Below are 19,191 nucleotides of genomic sequence, written 5' to 3' on the forward strand. Positions count from 1 at the left end.
CACACAGAAATACCCAAGATACAGAAGACACTACACCTCTGAAAGGTATTATAAAAGAAGACTACTCTTAATTCAAATGATCATCCACCAAACCATCTTTCATCCTCAGTTTGCAAATATTACCTCCATCAACTAATATTTCGTCTTTACATTTTCATTTTGCTGGTTCAGTCCAGTGCTTCACATGGTCTCGGTATTCACTGTTTCTATTTCATTTCAAGTCTTAGCATATAACAGCATGCTCTGGAGCTCAGGTGTCAATTGTATGTTATTTCAGATGGAGTCGTATCATGCAACAGTCTTCAAACATGCTTATGTGTTCATCACAGCCCATTTCATGCGTGACTCAGTGCTGTTTTATGAGTCTTCTGCTTCCCAATTCTTAATGCCACATGATATTCTTGAAAGTATCTGAACCAGAGAAGAGGGCTGTTCCTGAAGTGGTCCCTGTTTCAGTCAAAGAAGTTCCTTCTCCAAAAGGTACAGAAAGTACACAAGGAACACTCTTGCGAAAAAAAAAAAAAATCGAAAATCTTGCCTTTGTGTTGTCTGTTGACTTTATGTTCTGTCTTTTGTTGGTGATTATGGTGTACTGTACAGATTTTTGTACCGATATAGATAATGTCTGTGTCAGTTGTTTGTTGTTGCCCAATCTTCAGTCTTTACCCTGTATAAGTAACTTTTTGATTCTCAGTTTGACACACCTTTACTTAAACTGCCCACAGCAGAGAAGAAAATCTCACCTGAGGCACCAACGCCTACCCCTGCTCCTCTTGTGGAAAAAGTGCCTCCTGAAAAAGGTACAGAATTTTGTTGTTCGTTTTACTTAACTCCTGAAATCTCTTTGGATGCCTTCATATGCATGTTCTTTATCCAAACTAAACTTGAAAAATGCTTCCAAAGCACAAGAGGAAATGAAAAAGGTTCCTGCAAAACCAAAACCAGCCATCCAAAGGCAAGAACAAGTAAAGGCTCCACCAGGTATTCAACATATACTTTACCAAATTCAAAAATGGCAGAATTCCATGAAAACAAGTAATATATCACTTCTTTTTCATGGAGATGGTAAAAATGATAAAATGACATTTTCTTGAAAAAAGAGGCTTTTAACTCATCTTCCTTCTCTTAGAAGTGAATGTTTGTGAATGAATTTATATTTGACCATCTTGTCATCTGTGAGTTTCATAGTAAACTGTGTCCTTTACAGCCTCGATAGAGGTGTCTTTGGTTTATGTCTTCTGTCTTTCGTGTGTTATTTTATTGTCTTGTCAACTAAACATACAAAAGTTTTTGTGCTGTCAGACCTCTTGAGATTCACAAAAACAAAAAACACTATTTTTGAAGTTCAAGAACCATTAAAGAAGACTGAAGAGGAAATCATTACACCCATCACCAAAATTAAAGAAGAGGATATACCTGGAAAAGGTATTATAGTACTTTCAAACCAGGCACCTAGTGTAAATCACAAGTATTTGCTTTTTGTATAAATCTTATATACCAAAACAAATTTTTTTCTTACTGCATTAGTTTCCGTGAAAGTTGAACCAAAATATGGCATTGAAAAAGAGGAAGTGACTTCCATGTTACCTCCATCCAAAGGTATATAGACAGGGTACTTATGGGTAAAAAGTGTGATTCATTATGGCCCCCTTCTTTGTCACGCTGTCATGTGAACTGCAAGCATGTCAACTTCTTGTGCAAATCTTTATTTTTTCCAGTCAGTTATTTCTTAACATAAATGCTTCATAATCTTAAAACCAGGTTGGTATGTTCCATGTTTTGACTCCATCCACCGCCAGGAGACAAATGCTTTTCTCAAAAGTAAACACATCCCATCTAACATCTTTGGCATCCTCCACTTTCTAATACTTTCATCCCACTGTCATGTTTAGTGAAAGCACATTATATTCTTTGTACACTCTCTCTCTACCTCCCTCTCTCTCTCTCATATATATAGATATATATATATGAGAGAGAATACATGAAGATATCTCTGAAAGGTATTATAGTACTTTAGGCACAGTGATTATCATTTGTGTGCTTTTAGTAGGAAAAGGAAATGTGTGTAATTGGTAATAAAATAAAATTAATTACTGTCAAGTTTAGGGATTCATTTCTGTCATATCAAGCTGATTGGCTACATAACTACTATAAAATATGCTATAAAACATTTAAGGGGCACATTCGTTGTGTAGTTTAAGTAGATGTTACCATGGAAAAGACTTGTCTCACTCCTTTTCCTGTAATATATTTTTGTGTAGAATCTGTTGAGGTAGAGCTGAAAGAAAGGCTAATATCTATCCGGTAAAAAGGTATAAACATAAAAGTGGGGGTTTTGTTGTGTTATTGTTCTAGATCATCAAGCCAAACATCTTCTTTGCTTGAATTTTTAAAAATATTCTTAAATCAGTGTTTTGTGCTTGTTCTTGTTCTTGTTGCCACAAGCTTTAGACAGACCCAGTTTCTGTCAGTCATTTGGGATGTTGTCTTTGAATTAATGAGTCTCCCTTTAATTTCCGAACTAGATGAAGCCAAGGGTCCTGTAGAAGCACCTGGAGCAGCTAAGAAAGGTATGATTAATTCCTGATTCTCCATCTCAAACACATACATTTGTCTTTTTTGAATTATCTGTAAAACACTTTAAGTAGTATAAAATATCAGCAAAATATTGTCCATTTTGTCATTGAAAGTGTGTCTTAATGTAATATGCTGTGTTTTTTTGTGTGTTTTTCATTATCTGTGTTTTTTTGTTGTTGAGCAGAGTGGAAAAACGTCATATGTGATATATGTGATTGAGAATTGTGTGTGTGTTTATGTTGTTATCTCGTTTGTAACTGACTTTTATATGTAATGTGAAACCTTTATCGCCTCAGACAAACCAAGTGCAGCACCTGCTATTCTTAAACAAAAAGGTAAAATTCATATTGAGGAGGTGGAGACACTTGAAATGCCATCATTGAAAAAAGTGACAAGACTATCAAAGGAGATAGAAGATGAACAGGAAATGATAACCCTAAAGAAAGTGTCAAAGGTTTCCTCTGAAGAATTTGATGCAAAACCAGATGTAACTCTTGAGAAAGTTGCAAGAACAGTAACTTATGAGGCAGAGGAGAGGACTCATTTTGAAGCTACCACAGAGGTCACAAAAACCAAAAGCTATGAAGTTGAAGAACAAATCCAGACATTTAAGACTGCCAAAAGAGCTGAAAAACTACCCAGAGATGAAGCCAAGGAAGCTATAGAACAGGTCCCATTGAAAAAGCCTAAAGAAGTGCCAGTGAAAGATGTAATTGAGGAGCCAAAGAAACCTTTAAAGAAAATTGACACTGGTGTAAAAGAAACAGAAAAGGTGGGTTTAAAGAAGACTCCCAAGGTGCGTGAAGAGGAAGCGCCTACAGAACCTACTTTAACTCTGAAAAAAGTGACAAAACTCACACCAGAGGTGCTAGACCAAGAAACTGTAAAACTGAAACCATTTGATAGACCTGATAAACCAATGGTTGAGACAGGAAAAGAGATAAAGACAGACAAAATGGAGGGTGAACCTTTGGCTTTCAAGAAAAGTGAGAAACCGCAGAAAGATGAAGCTGTTAAAAAGCCTGTTATCGCTCAGAAGAAAACAATCCCCACAGATGAAAAGGAGAAAGAAGCTATAATCCTGAAACCAATCGATAAAACTCCTGAAGATACCCAGGAACCTGAGAAGACTATCTCGAAAGTAAAGAGGATTCCAACACAGGATCAGGAAAGGGAAAAAGTAGTATTGAAGCCATTTTCAATGGAGGAGCCAGAGAAGGTTAAGAAGACAGAATCACCTCGTCAACGTGAAGAGAAGCCATCTCCTCCTAAAGCAGTTCCTGTGAAGAAAGAGAAAGAAAGCCCCAAACAGGAGGAAAAACCAGTGCAGCTTGAGAAGGTGGGACGCTTACCGAAAGAACCTGAGGACAAAGAGAAAGAAATATCGCTAAAGCCTGTGGAACTCACTAAACCAGGTCTGGAACCTAAAAAGACTCCTTCACCAAAGGTTGAGAAACCAAAACCAAAAGAAATTGAATCAATTCCTGTGGAGAAAAAACCCAGTGTAGAAATAGCCAAAAAGCCACCAAAAGTGGTTACTCCCAAAGAGTCTGTTGAAATATCACTAAAACCTGTGGAACTCACAAAACCAGGCTTGGAACCTAAAAAGACTCCTTCACCAAAGGTTGAGAAACCAAAACCAAAAGAAATTGAATCAATTCCTGTGGAGAAAAAACCCAGTGTAGAAATAGCCAAAAAGCCACCAAAAGTGGTTACTCCCAAAGAGTCTGTTGAAATATCACTAAAACCTGTGGAACTCACGAAACCAGGCTTGGAACCTAAAAAGACTCCTTCACCGAAGGTTGACAAGCCAAAACCAAAGGAAATTGAATCAATTCCTGTAGAGAGAAAACCCAGTGGAGAAATCGCCAAAAAGCCAGCCAAAGTGGTTTCTCCCAAAGAGTCTATTGAATCCGTCATCTTAAAAAAGGTTCCAAAGAAAGTACCATCTCCCGAGGAAAAGGCCGCCCAAGAGGCTCCTCTCAAAATTGGGAAAGGGAAAGTGCCAATTATAAAAGAACTGTCCCCTGAATCAGTGCAGCTAAAGAAAATTCCAACCCAACTGGAGGAGGAAGTCTTTGAAGAAGAACCTGAGGTAGAGGAGGAGGATGATGGGGAAACTTGGGGATGGGAACTGGCTCCTCGTGAAAGTTATGGTTCATCAGAAGACTGGGAAGATGCAGCCTCAGAGGAGGGGGCACTTGAGACTCCAGGAATAAGGGGTGACAGACGAGGTGAGAGAAGGGCTGCTCATCATCACCACTGACTGCCTCCTACCCTGTGCTTCGGAAAAAAATCATGATTTACCCCAAATAATCTCCATCGTGTCCATTTTTAATTTATTTCCAACCAACACCTGTCTGTCCTCATCTATGTTGAGTGTGATGTTGTGTTTGTGTTTTAGTAAAAAAGAAAAAAAAATCAATTCCTTGCAGAAGGCAAGTTCAGTATTTCTTTCCATAACAAAATGTGATGGTATGAAGATCATTCCATTCCATAAGACTAACTGATCATTATATTAATATGTGGCATGATAAATTTCTCCCTGTCATCTTGTCTTTATTTATTCATCCATCCATGTATGTTTTTGTCCATTGTTTTATCCAACAACCCAGCTTTTTGGGGACCCTGTTTAATCTCAGCTGGTTTTAAAGGTTCCCTAGTTTTATGAAAAGTTATAATCATTATAACAAATTTCTCAATGCAGAGGGAAAACCAAAAGAGGAACCAGGCAAAGGGAGAGGTGGCATAAAAGGTGAGACAGATATGCATGTGTGGAGTGCATAGTGTGTGTTGCTAAAATGACTGCAATGCAGAGAATCTTAACTGAATCTTACAGTTATATATATTTTCTTGGAACTAATTTATTTTTAGCAGAATTGTCCGTGTGAATGTTCTTTTATGCATTTATCTGTGGGAAAGAATGTTCTTTTTGTTCAGAGTCTATGTATAGAAGAAAAATACATGTGTCCTTAAATTGTACCATACTGACCTGTATGTCTAGTTGTGGAAAGTTGCACTTTTTGGAATTATTTGGGAAATGCCTCAAATTTGTGTTTTTATTCCAACGTTGTTGTTTTTTTTCTCAATAATATCTGCTAAGAAAATCTAATGATTGTTACTGGACTTCACTTTATTGAATTGGTACAGCAGGTCTGGAACTGAAATGGAGAAGTGAAATCATGCATTACAATATGTTTTTGATGCACCTGGAAGAAACTGCTATGATCTGCATTGATAGTTAGAATTTGCTTCATCTAATTTTATCTTTGGGTGTGAAGTTGCCTTTGGCTACATCATACCAACTTACAAGAGCATGTACTGAATGGCTGTGTAATGGAAACAGAGGTAATGTGTTAAAATCTGAATTTTAGCGAGACAAACCCCCTCACCTGGTGATGCAGACAAGAGGAGAGGCCTGAAGCCTGGTGCTGGAGGTGACAAACCTCCTGCGGATTCACCATTTGGATTCCAGCTCAAGGCTGTCCCACTGAAGTTTGTGAAAGAGCTAAAAGACATTGTGTTACAGGAAGCTGAGTCCATTGGCTCCTCAGCTGTTTTTGAATGTCAGATCTCACCTTCTACTGCTATCACCACATGGATGAAAGATGGAAGCAACTTGAGGGAGAGCCCTAAACACAAGTTTACCTCAGATGGCAAGGACCGTAAGCTGGCAATTATTGATGTCCAGCTGTCAGACACTGGTGAATACACTTGTGTCGCCAAGCTTGGCAACAAAGAAAAGACCTCAACTGCCAAACTTATTGTTGAAGGTATTTTCATTGCATGGTTTTAAGTCCTATAGCATTAAATCATGAAAAGAAGAGAAAAGGATCAAAAGAACATATATTTAAAATAATAATGAAATTGTCTAAACCTGTTATAACTAAAATATACATAACTGACCATCCATAATTGAGAGATATAGAGTATTTTTCTATCAAATGAATGTTTTGAGAACACTTCCTCATATATATGTGTATACATTGAAAAGCAATATAGTATATGTGTATGCAGTGTATATGAATTGTTGTTGCAGAACTGCCTGTGAAATTCACAAAGACCTTGGAACCAGAGATGTCAGTGATCAAGGGACAACCTATGTACCTGACCTGTGAGTTGAGCAAAGACAGAGATGTGGTCTGGAAGAAGAACGGTAAGCCTCTTGAGGTGATTCCAGGCAAGGTGGCTATCAATGTCATTGGACTCCAACGTGCTGTGACCATCCAGGACTCGGGTGATGATGATGCTGGTGTTTACACATGCGAATGTGAAAACATCAAGACAGAAGGAGATGTCAAAGTCATCGGTATGTGCCTACAAACTTTTTGAAGTCCTGTCTCATTAGGTTTGTGTTGGTTCACCTTTAACTGAAAAGACTGTGTTTTTTGCAGAAATCATCAGAGACTGGTTGGTGAAACCATTGAGAGACCAGCATGTAAAACCCAAGGCCACCGCCACCTTCAAATGCGAGCTCTTTAAAGATACTCCCAACTGGAAGTGGTTTAAAGGAGACACAGAGATTCCCACTGATCCCACTGATAAGACTGAAGTCAAGAAGGATGGAAGGGATCTCACTCTGGCCATTAAGAATGCTGCTCCAGATGATGTAGGGGAATATGCCGTGGAGGTTGAAGGCCGCAGATACGCAGCTAAGCTAACTCTTGGAGGTGAAAGAAAAATTAATGCCGTTTTGTCATTTCTTTTGAGGTTTAACATATATCATTAAATACCAACTCTTCGTATAATTACTGTTTAATAATATTTCAGAGCGTGAAGCTGAGATCTTGAAGCCTCTCTCCAGTGTGGAGGTCTATGAGAAACAGAGTGCCAGCTTTGATACTGAAATTTCTGAAGAGGACGTTCCTGGTGAATGGAAACTGAAAGGGCAACTTTTGACAAGATCACCAGTAAGATCATGTTTTCAGCACAATGACATCCTTATTCCTTATCAACACGAATATATTTGAAGATTTATATCTATGCATCAATGAATGACAAATTGTTTTGAATTGCTCTTCACTTTAGACTTGTGAAATCAAAACAGAGGGCAAGAAGCGCTTCCTCACTCTGAAAAATCTCCAAGTTGACCAGTCTGGCGAAGTCTCTTACCAAGCCCTGAATGCTGTTACTAGTGCAGTACTGACAGTGAAAGGTAAGTAAATCACACATTGAGTTTTTAGTCAGGATGGTAAGTATTGTATTTTTAGTCAGTATGGTAAGTATACAGTGTGTCATTTTTATTCTTTCTTCACAGAGATTGAAATGGACTTCACTGTTCCGCTCAAGGATGTTACTGTGCTCGAAAAGAAGCAGGCTAAATTTGAGTGTACAATCACAAGGGATGTCCCCAAGGTTATGTGGACAAAGGGATCTGAAATCATAACATCAGGCAGAAAATATGAGATCATTGATGATGGGAAGAAACACATGCTGGTCATCAATAATTGTGACTTTGATGATGAAGGACATTACGCTATTGAAGTATTAGGCAAAAAGTCAATAGCCAAACTGACAGTAGAAGGTAAGTGTTTATTTTTTTTTTCTTTGATAGATCAAGCTCTTGTACGTGAACAAAAGAATTTTTCACACATTGCTCTTTACACAATGGGCTTTCTGTGGTGTCATGTCAGCTCTGTTTAATGTTGTCAGTGACACTTGTATGTAAAATGTAATTAATTTATTAAATGGTACATTCATGATTCTTAAAATAAGAACAAATATTAATTGTTGGTGTTGACGTCCTCGGTCTCCCCCATACACAATTGAACCAATTGAATCAGTTTTTGTGTTTTGTGTCATTGTGTTTAATGGTTGTTCAATATTGAAATGTCTGTAACACATCTCAAAGTTTGTATACAATGATTAATTCACTCTTCAGCTCTGGCACTCCCAGTGTGGCAGTAGTTTCACAAAGCTAAATCTGTCAAATGCTGAACTAATATATTATAGGTATGAGGCTCAAGTTTACCACACCATTAGAGGACCAAACGGTGAAGGAAGGTAATACAGCTCAGTTTGAGGTTGAGCTCTCTCATGAGAATGTACCGGTGACATGGTACAGAAATGAAACAAAAGTCCATCCAAGCCGAACTGTGCTTACTCATGTTGATGGAAAAAAACATAAATTAGAAATCCAGGATGTGACTCTAGATGACACTTGCCAAGTTAAGGCAGAGGCTAAAGGAATATCCACAGTTGCTAAGCTGATGGTGATAGGTAAACCCTGTTCCATCTCTTTCACGTTTTTTAACCTTTTAGATGTTAGACCTTGTGCAGTGGTAGAGTCTGTCTAATGTAGATTGCATGTTTATAAATTGCCTAATTTGTGTGCTGTGCCACATGGAAACCCAAGAGTGTTGTATACAGTATACACCTTTTAAGAAATTAGCTTTCCTCATTCTTTTATCATGTTGGTGACCCTGTGCATTTCTTATTTCAGAGGGTGATGCATACTTCACGGTTAAGTTGCAAGATTTTACTGCTGTTGAGAGAGACGAGGTCATTCTGGATTGTGAGCTGAGCAAGAGCGTGCCTGTTAAGTGGTACCATAATGAGACTGAAATCAAAGCTTCTAAGATGGTCACCATGAAGGCTGATGGCAAACGGAGAATCCTGTCCATTAAGAGAGTGGAAAACAAAGATAAAGGAAATTATGTATGTGATTGTGGGACAGACAAGACAATGGCAAATATCAGTATTGAAGGTAAGAATCTGAGGCTGTTGTCATTTTCCATTAATTAAATTGGTATTAAAAATGCACAGTCCTCTCCATCAGTATTACGTTTTGTATTAACTGCCTCCAATTGCCATTTGTAGCTCGTGATATCAAGGTGGTCCGTCCCTTGTATGGTGTGGAGCTCTTTGATGGAGAGACAGCTCGTTTTGAGGTGGAAATCTCTGAAACTGATGTCCATGCCCAGTGGAAGCTGAAGGGAGAAGTCTTGACCCCTTCCCTTGTATGGATCATAATTTCCTATTATGAAAATATTTATATATTATATACATTATTATATACTGATTTTATTTGTTACGTCATTATTTGCATGAACATACAGATTTGATTATGTGATACGATTTTCAGGACGTTGAAATTGTCGAAGATGGTACCAAGCATGTCTTGACATTATACAACTGCAAGATTCCCCAGACAGGAGAAGTGTCATTCCAGGCTGCTAATGCTAAATGCGCAGCTAATCTGAAAGTGAAAGGTATGTCTTTCCTACCACCACAGAGCAATCTAAATGCAGTTTTGCTGTAGACCTTGTATAATACAAAAATTATATAACTATGTCTTCTCTATCTGAATTGCAGAGCTCCCGCTCACCTTCATAACTCCTCTGTCTGATGTACAAGTGTATGAGAAAGATGAGGCAAGGTTTGAGTGTGAAGTGTCCCGGGAGGCCAAGAGCTTCCGTTGGCTGAAAGGAACCCAGGAGGTGAAGGATGATGAGAAGTTTAAAATTCTTCATGAAGGAAAGAGGCACACTCTGGTGGTAAAGTCTGCTGCCTATGAGGATGAAGCCAAATATATGTTTGAGGCTGAGGACAAGAGAACCACTGGCAAATTGATCATCCAAGGTAATGTATCCTTCATTACATCGCTGTTTGATATTCAAATTCCCTATCAAATCAGACAGTGAGCTGCAGTCTGTACCTGAGTCTTATTTTGTCTGTTCATTTTTGTCCTATTAGGAATTCGCCTTGAGTTTATCAAACCCATCAAAGATGTCACAGTCAAAGAGCGTGAGACGGCAGAGTTCAGTATTGAACTTTCTCATGAGAAGGTCCCAGTCACCTGGTATAAAAACGATGTGCGTCTGCACCCCAGCAAAGTGGTGCACATGTCAGAGGACGGCAAGGTCCACACCCTGGCCTTCAAAGAGGTATCCATTGATGACACTTCCCTCATTAAGGTGGAGGCACTCGGAAAAAGCTCAGAGGCTATGCTCACCGTTCTTGGTAAGCAGATTATGTATTTTTGTAACACTGCAGATCTTGTTACAATATATTTGCATATTGAGTACTCATGTCTGTGTTTTCTGTGGCTGAAAGTATCAAAATTTAAGATGATAAGCAGGCATATGGCCTTGTACGCCTTGGCATTTTATTAAAACAGAAAACAGGATTGCCATACCTATGTTTTGACTACAACCTTTTGCATTCCTTTCGGTGTGAATCTCTTCTGACAGCTGTAACAAGGCAGCACTTCTGGCACCTGCTTTGCCAGTGACAATAGTGTCAGTGTGATGATTTATGATCTGTTTTCCTAGCGACAAATGCTGGTTGGGAACTGGTGTGGAATAAGATCAGTAAAGGGTGTATCTCTGGCCTCTGACAGAATATCACCCTTTGTGTTTAGAGTTTTATTAGATTATTATTATTACTATTATTATTATTATTATTATTATGTACTGGTCAGGGTTTAAGGTAGATTAGGGATTTAATGCTTTTGTTTCCTTTTTTATTCACAATCTGTTTTCTTCCATAGTTTCTTGTACATTCAGTATAGTGTCCATTCACATTCCATTCAAGCTATGGTACAAACTGTGGGTAACATTTTTGATGTTATTGATGAATACGTTTTGAAAAGGTAGAGATGTAAAGTAGTCAGTACATAAAAACATATACCTCGCTAAATAAAATTTGTTGTGTTTTTTAATTACGAAAGAATATTATAAGAAAGATGTAAAAAAGTATGTTTGGATTTTTCTGACATTGTTCACTCACAGAAAATATTTTCTTTGTGCTTCACAGAGGGAGAGCCCTACTTCATCACTAAATTGCAGGATTACACAGCTGTAGAGAAGGATGAGGTGGTGCTGGTGTGTGAACTGAGCAAGCCTGCCGCTGAGGTGAAATGGTTCAAGGATGGCAAGGAGATCACCCCCTCCAAGAACGTCATCATCAAAGCTGAGGGAAAGAAGCGCATTCTGACTGTGAAGAAGGCAGAGAAGGGCAACATCGGCGAATACACTTGCGACTGCGGTTCAGACAAGACCACTGCTAAACTCAACATAGAGGGTTTGTATTCAGAACCTTCTACTATATAGAAGTGTTCATAAATGGGGGGGGGGTGCTTTCAGTGTGCCTTGATTATTGTTAAACTCTAATCTTGCTATTGTCTATTCTCTTACAGACCGTGATATCAAGATTGTCCGTCCTCTGTACAGCGTAGAAGTGACAGAGACTGAGACTGCTCGCTTTGAGACAGAGATCTCAGAGGAAGATGTCCATGGTCACTGGAAGCTCAAAGGAGAGGCCCTTCACCAGTCTCCTGTAAGGGATCCTTTTTCAACACATTATTAAACACTCAACAGTACAATTTCTAGCAGAAACAAGACTTCAACTGCAAAACACATAAACAAAGTTTTTTCACCTGCTCTCCAGTATAACTGACTTGTGACAATGTATCTTTGTGCCTTAAAGGACTGTGAGAAAAAGGAAGAAGGCACCAAGCACATGCTTATCCTGTACAATGTGCGCATGGACCAGGCTGGTACTGTAGACTTCCAGGCTGCAAATGCTAAATCCAGTGCTCAGCTCAGAGTTAAAGGTGAGAAAGATCACACATGCACGCATGCATATGCACACACCTTCATGTGTGCGAAATAGTCTGAACAAACTTATGCTACTTTGTCCTAAATTGCATCACTTGTTTTTTGTGCTTAACAACAAGACGAAGATTTCATGTTAAATTCTGAGCAATATGAAACCTGTTTACGGCCTGACTTCAAAGGAGTGAAAACAGCTTGCCTGGGCTTAATATCATTTATGTCACATATTTTCCGATTGTTTGACTGAGAAATCTTTTTTCCTTGTCACTCTGACATGTAGATCACTGCAGTTAAGCAGATTTATCAGTGACAAAATACCATGCCAAATGTAACAATGTAATAATGTGCCTAGGGTAGTACGTTTTTGAAATAGGTGTTTAAGGGAGGATTGCAAACACCTCTCGTGTGGGACGTGGTGTTTTTTCATGTTCTAGTTACCAAGGCAATCATTTTGTACCCCAGAAAACCTTGCACAGAGCTGTTACAACACATGCAGCATTACATTATGAAATGCAAGCCTTTCCCATGATGTTGGCATTTTTTACGTTGGGTAACATGCACCTCGACAGTCGTCTTTCCTTGGAATATTCCAGGAGATTGATTGACAGCAACAGATAGGAGAGTGTGGTGGGTTGGCGGGGGAGGGCCAGTGGCCAATCAGGTGTCACAGCTATTTTAGAAGCTGCAAGCCTTATCTAGAGTAGGTGGCTAGTGATTGGCAGAGCAACGTCATCCCTCACTTCCAAGTTTTCTGCTGACCATATACATCTTGAGGAACTGCAAATATGCAAATGAAGGAGGCCCCTCAAAGTCCTTCGTCACCAGAGTCCCCAGTTGTCCCACAGGAATACCAGCCCTGAGCAGTGGCCTGCTTCTCACAGGGACAGCGAAATGAGGATTTGCCGCTGAGAAGTTACTGTTTTCTCTTGGGGCTTGGGAAGCACTAATCATGTCTTCTCCTCAATCCAAAGCACGGGTGATTGGCCTCCTACGGCCCCTCAAGGATGTTACAGTTACTGCCGGGGAGACTGCCACCTTTGACTGCGAACTCTCCTATGAAGGAATCAAAGTGGAATGGTTCCTTGGGAGCACTAAGCTGGAGCCAAGTGACAGAGTAAGTTTTATGTAACTGTCAACAAAGCAGTAATGCTACAAACACTGATGCTTAATGAATGAATGCTTGGAACGGATACAGGCCTACAATACACTCAGCGAGGTTGTTAAACACAAGTTTTATCTATTAGCACCTTGTTTTATATTCAGATTTTAAAATTTGCTATTGTTTTTAGCGCTACGATATTGAAGAATAGCTCATGGCAAACTTTGTCATTATTTTATATTTCTTTTTATAATAGTACTTTCACTATTCAGTTTTCACATTCTGAATTTCCTTTGATTTGGTTGGATTCCTAATTGCCTTTTTCAGCTACATTCTTTCTGCATATATGGACCTGGGAAGATTTGAATTCCACTTGAGTACTTTTATCTGAGATAACACAGAGGGTTGTTCTGCCCCACAGGCGTTTCTCTGGTTATTTTTAACCGCTTGAAATGTTTGTGTCCAGGGTAGGGAGTAAGTGGGGCTGTTCGAATACAAAGTGTATATTGCCCAAGAATTGCATGAGTAAATTAGTTTTTTTTTTAAAAAAAAAGACCATGATCATATTTCTCATTTATGTAATCATACAACTATGCATGTTTAAGCGGTGATGATGCAGTGATTTTGGGATTGTTGCATGTCAGAAAACCTTGCGAGCCTTTCCCACGATGTTGGCATTTTTTACGTTGGGTAACATGCACGTGTCACCAACCAGGTGACATTTACTAGCTCTTAACACAGTAAAATTAAAATCCCCTGTCAATCACGATGAACAAGTGGCTATTTGGTTATATTATGTAAAGTAAGAGTAGGCTATGGTATAGCATAAATCAAAGCAGAAGGAAGTGGCAACAAAAACACCTGTCCAAGCCGTTTGAATGACTGGCAACTGCATGATGAAAATGTGAGGTGAATTGAAGTGAACTGAAAAAAGAGGTCTTTCAGGTTGAATTAGATTGTGTTTATTTATTTAATTTGAACAGGACGGTTGCAACAGAATATACAGTACCTACAGTGTGCTGTACTAGAGTTAGTCCCATAGCTTATTTTCATCTGTAGGCTTAGCACAAAAAGTTAAAAGTTGCTGTAGCTAAACTGCTAGCACATTGGTTTTGAGTGAGTTGTGTAAGGAGAACAGAGATTCGTATCTCACTCATGGAGGAACGGACCTCTTTCACGTTCATTACATATGTATAGTTAGCTGACCTCAGTAATGCAGTTTAGATTTCCATTATATACAAGAACGTGACAAGCTTTTAACTGTTAAATTTGATTTTTCAGATTGTCACTCGTGCAGAAGGCAGAACTCACACAATGACTCTCAGGGACGTGAAGATGTCGGAGGCTGGAGAAGTAAAACTGACAGCTAAAGACTTCATGACCAAGGCCAAGCTCATTGTAAAAGGTAGGGGGCATTTGATTTATCATCATTAGAAAATATGATGAAATTGTCTGAAAAATACCCTACTAGTCATGTAATACCACATCTGATAAATACCACATACTAGTAGCCACATAATATTTTATCAACATTTACTGCAACAAGCCAAATAGCAGCAGTGTTTTTCTAGTAATTGTCTTGTTGCTGTAATCTTATCTTTAATGAGATAAGTTATCTTATTATCTTACTGTTACCACTAGGTAGAGTTGTAGGACGGTAGGGAGGTAGTACTTGATGTTGTATTAATAAAGTTATTTGATGTTTGTCTCATCGTGTAGAGCCACCAGTTGAGTTCACCAAACCCCTGGAGGATCAGACCGTTGAGGAGGAGGCCACTGCCACTATGGAGTGTGAAGTGTCCAGAGAAAATGCTGAAGTTAGGTGGTTCAGAGAAGGACAGGAGATCCGCAAGACTAAGAAGTATGACATGGTGGCTGATGGCCGAAAGAGAAGACTCATCATTCACAGCTGTACACCTGATGATTCAAAGACATACACTTGTGATGCCAAAGATTTCAAGACTTCTGCCTTCCTCAGTGTTGAGCGTAAGTTAAACGTATATAATAAATATATAAATATAATAAATATATAATAGAATATAATAAGTGAGCATGCTATAAGTTGACTGTACTTGATATGAGTACTTTCAAAGAATGTTAACAGTAAATGTTTATTTTGGCAGCTCCACATGTTGAGTTCACTAAGCCACTCCATGATGTTGAGGTCAAAGAGAAGGAATCTGCCAAATTTGAATGTGAAGTTTCTCGTGAAAGTGCAAAGGTATGTAATGTAATGCAAATCATTAAACCTGAGACAAATGCATGTTAGCTTTATATTCTGTGATTATATTATCTCATTTAAATCGTCAATATTGATGAAATTCATCATTATTCTCCCCCTGTGTATTTTTCTGTGTAAACAGGTGCGATGGTTCAAGGATGGCAGTGAAATCAGAAAGGGCAAGAAGTATGAGATCATTGCGAAGGGTGTCCAACGCATTCTTATTATCAACAAGTCAGTCTTTGATGATGAGGCTGAATATGAATGTGACGCAAGGACCGCCAAAACCTCTGGCATGCTTACTGTCATTGGTGAGTCTGAACTTTCTACTGACTAAGATTTCTAGAATACACTATTACAATTGTTGAAGTGTTACCCAAATTAATGAACAAGTAAATTAAAAGTGTAAAATTCAAGCTGAAGAAACAGTAATTGCCAAGGACAAATCATAAGGGATGGGTTATTAAAGATGACTATGTGCTATTCTGATTTATTTAAAATACCCAAACTTGTAATAATTTTTGCATGTATAATGAAAATGATCTGTTTCACTGTGCAAATTTAGGTTTACAGCGTATTTAAGTCAGAGTTTAATTGTTACAATGCATTTGCATTACAGAGGAGGAGGCTGTATTCACAAAGAATCTGTCCAATGTGGAGGGTACCGAAACAGACAGCATTAAGATGATTTGTGAGGTTTCAAAGCCCAGTGCAGAGGTCACATGGTACAAGGGTGACCAGGAGCTGCCTGAGGGTGGCAGATATGAACAACGCATGGATGGCAAAAAGAGGATACTCATCATCCAGGACCTTCGCATGGATGATGGTGGGGAGTATAACTGCAGGCTGCCCAGCTCAAGAACCTCAGCAACACTGAGAATTAATGGTAGGTCTTAGATTTCCTTATGTTCCACTTTCTTGATTAAGACTACAGTCAGAGGGCTTATGTTGCACTTTGTGTTGTAATTTAGATAAATGGCAGTACTTTAAAAATAGCTTAGAGTGCTAGTGGGAAGTGAAAAAGTAAACATTAGATGCTGGTTGTAATCTTAGCATATGTTAAGAGACTGAACTCTATCTCAACTAATCTTTTTTTTATCTTTTCAGAACTGGCAGCTGAGTTTATTTCCAGGCCTCAGAGCCAAGAAGTTGTTGAGGGTGAAAAGGCAGAATTTGTCTGTTCAGTCTCCAAGGACACATATGAAGTCAAATGGCTCAAGGATGACAAGCAGCTTGAAGCTGGTGACAAGTATGACATCATCTCTGATGGCAAGAGAAGAGTACTTGTTGTCAAAAACTGTGAGCTAAAGGATGAGGGAGGCTATGTTGCCCTCATTGGCTCCACCAGGGCCACAGCGGACTTGACTGTGATCGGTAGGTTGTTAGTTATAAAAATATAATTAAAACAATATTATTTGATACATTCACCGATGAGTAAAAGTAGGTTTGTAGTCAAACAACCAAGAGGAAGTTCTTCCATAAAAATTTAATTACAGAGACCTTCAAAAATGACACAAAAGTTGTTCCAGAAAATGCAACATTGAGCTAAAAACATAATGTTTCAGCCACCTCAACAACCTTTGAAAAGAAACAAAAACATGGTTTTAACTACATGAGGTATTTATTTTTGAGAATGTATATTCAAATAGCAAATAAATCCAGTACTCACTGTACCTACTTTTGACATTTTGTTTCCATGTTAACAGAAAAACTCAGGATCATCATACCCATCAAAGACACACAGGGAAAGGAAGGTGATGAGTCTGTCTTCAACTGTGAGGCGAACACTGAACATGCTAAGGCCAAGTGGCTGAAAAATGATGAGACACTGTTTGAAAGCAGCAAGTTCATTATGGTCCAGAAAGACACTGTGTTCTCTTTGAGGATCAAAGACACTCAGACGTCAGATGAAGCAAATTACACAATTTTGCTTACAAACCATCGTGGTGAACAAGCCAAGAGCTCAGCTAAACTCAGTGTACAGGGTAAGGATCTTAACAGTGACTGTTTATTGATGAAAAATAGCATGTGTAATGTGTTGTTCTGACTGACTTGTCTGTAACCTGTGCCTACAGAGGAAGGTCTGAGGATCATTGAGCCTCTTGAAGATTGCGATACTCAGGAAAAGAAGATTGTAACCTTCTCTTGCAAAGTGAACAAGCCCAATGTGAGAGTCAAATGGATGAGGGGAGGACAGGAGATCTCCTTCGACAGGCGAGTCCAGTACAGAGTGGACAAGAACAAGCATACGCTGACTATCAAGGACTGCAGCCTTGCGGATGAGGGCGAGTACACTGTCATTGCTGGCACCGACAAGTCCACAGCTGAGCTGATCATTAGCGAGGCACCCACCGATTTCACCTCCCATCTCCAAGACCAGACTGTCACTGAGTTTGAGGATGCTGAGTTCACCTGTGAGCTCTCCAAAGAGAAGGCTGATGTCAAATGGTATAGGAACGGCCGTGAGATCAGAGAAGGACCAAGGTATGCCACTTGTGTGAACCGATGTGGTTTTGATCATAACTTTGAGAGTAGTCAGCTGGGTAGGGCTTTGGTTATAGACAGTCTATATAATTGTTTTGTTTCTTTTAGATACCAGTTTGAAAAAGATGGCAAGACATGCAGACTGCTCATTAGGGAGTGCAGACCAGATGATGAATGTGAATACGCCTGTGGTGTGGATGAGAGGCGCTCAAGGGCCAGGCTCTTTGTTGAAGGTGAGATTTCATACTACACACTTTTATGATATTCGCATTTATTTCGTAAATCTCTCTTCAATTAATCTATACATGACCTTTTAATATACACATTTTCTCCCTACAGAGACACCAGTTGAGATTGTCAGACCCCACAAGGATGTATTTGAGCCCCCTGGTTCAGATGTTGTATTCGAGGTCGAGCTGAACAAAGACAGAGTTGAGGTCAAATGGCTGAGGAACAACATGATCATTATCCAGGGTGACAAGTACCAGATGATGAGTGAGGGCAAAGTTCACAGGCTTCAGGTCTGTGAAATCCGGCCTCGTGACCAGGGCGAGTACAGAATCATTGCTAAGGACAAGGATGCCAGAGCTAAGCTGGAACTGGCAGGTATGTCATAGTCACTGCATGGAGTTGTATGTCCTCTCCATGAAAGGTTATCCAAGTTATTCATATATTTGCTTACTGATTGATTAATTTATTGTTAAAGCTGTGCCGAAGATCAAGACCACAGATCAGAACCTGGTGACGGATGCTGGAAAGCCCTTGACCATGATGGTTCCCTTTGATGCTTACCCACAAGCTGAGGCTGAGTGGTTTTATAATGACGTCAGCCTGCCAAAGAAGAATACTGACACATCTACTGACAGAACTGACTACAGGCTGAAGGACCCTAAGAAGTCCGATCAGGGCCGATACAAGATTGTCATTAAGAACAAACATGGAAAGGGAGAGGCATTCATCAACCTTGATGTTATCGGTAAGATATCAAAATGGTCCGCTTTAAATATCAAAGGAAATACACTGCATCTGTTTTTATCTAAACTTTGAAAGGATAAAACGGGATAAATTTATACGCTGAACAAGTGTATGTAAAAGTCAAAAAGTGTCTTGAGGTCCAAAGTGAATGATTTTGATGGAGGATTTCACAGATAACAGTTATGCCGGTTATTGTATTTGTATTTGTATATGTAGTTATTGAGTACTTGTTTTACATGATCCAGCATTATTCATTAAATACCATGCATTGTAACTTA

General features: G+C 39.1%; 1 protein-coding gene across 1 annotated transcript in view; it reads left to right on the forward strand.

Moving 5' to 3' along the window:
- Positions 1–19,191, forward strand: part of ttn.2 (titin, tandem duplicate 2) — a 171,503-nt gene that overhangs the window by 73,834 nt on the left and 78,478 nt on the right. Inside the window, 34 exon segments of the mRNA XM_036544926.1 lie at positions 726–800; positions 904–981; positions 1,345–1,425; positions 1,528–1,599; positions 2,526–2,570; positions 2,874–4,811; positions 5,285–5,332; positions 5,952–6,350; positions 6,617–6,886; positions 6,972–7,247; positions 7,348–7,487; positions 7,606–7,732; positions 7,835–8,101; positions 8,530–8,796; positions 9,020–9,283; positions 9,397–9,536; positions 9,662–9,788; positions 9,892–10,158; positions 10,273–10,539; positions 11,335–11,601; positions 11,717–11,856; positions 12,007–12,133; positions 13,106–13,248; positions 14,515–14,638; positions 14,953–15,219; positions 15,357–15,454; positions 15,597–15,765; positions 16,074–16,340; positions 16,562–16,828; positions 17,161–17,439; positions 17,530–17,938; positions 18,047–18,171; positions 18,278–18,544; positions 18,645–18,914. Of these exon segments, the coding sequence (XP_036400819.1) occupies positions 726–800; positions 904–981; positions 1,345–1,425; positions 1,528–1,599; positions 2,526–2,570; positions 2,874–4,811; positions 5,285–5,332; positions 5,952–6,350; positions 6,617–6,886; positions 6,972–7,247; positions 7,348–7,487; positions 7,606–7,732; positions 7,835–8,101; positions 8,530–8,796; positions 9,020–9,283; positions 9,397–9,536; positions 9,662–9,788; positions 9,892–10,158; positions 10,273–10,539; positions 11,335–11,601; positions 11,717–11,856; positions 12,007–12,133; positions 13,106–13,248; positions 14,515–14,638; positions 14,953–15,219; positions 15,357–15,454; positions 15,597–15,765; positions 16,074–16,340; positions 16,562–16,828; positions 17,161–17,439; positions 17,530–17,938; positions 18,047–18,171; positions 18,278–18,544; positions 18,645–18,914 (8,367 nt within the window).

This window comes from Megalops cyprinoides, chromosome 14 (genome assembly GCF_013368585.1).
Source record: "Megalops cyprinoides isolate fMegCyp1 chromosome 14, fMegCyp1.pri, whole genome shotgun sequence".
Classification (NCBI taxonomy): Eukaryota; Metazoa; Chordata; class Actinopteri; order Elopiformes; family Megalopidae; genus Megalops; species Megalops cyprinoides.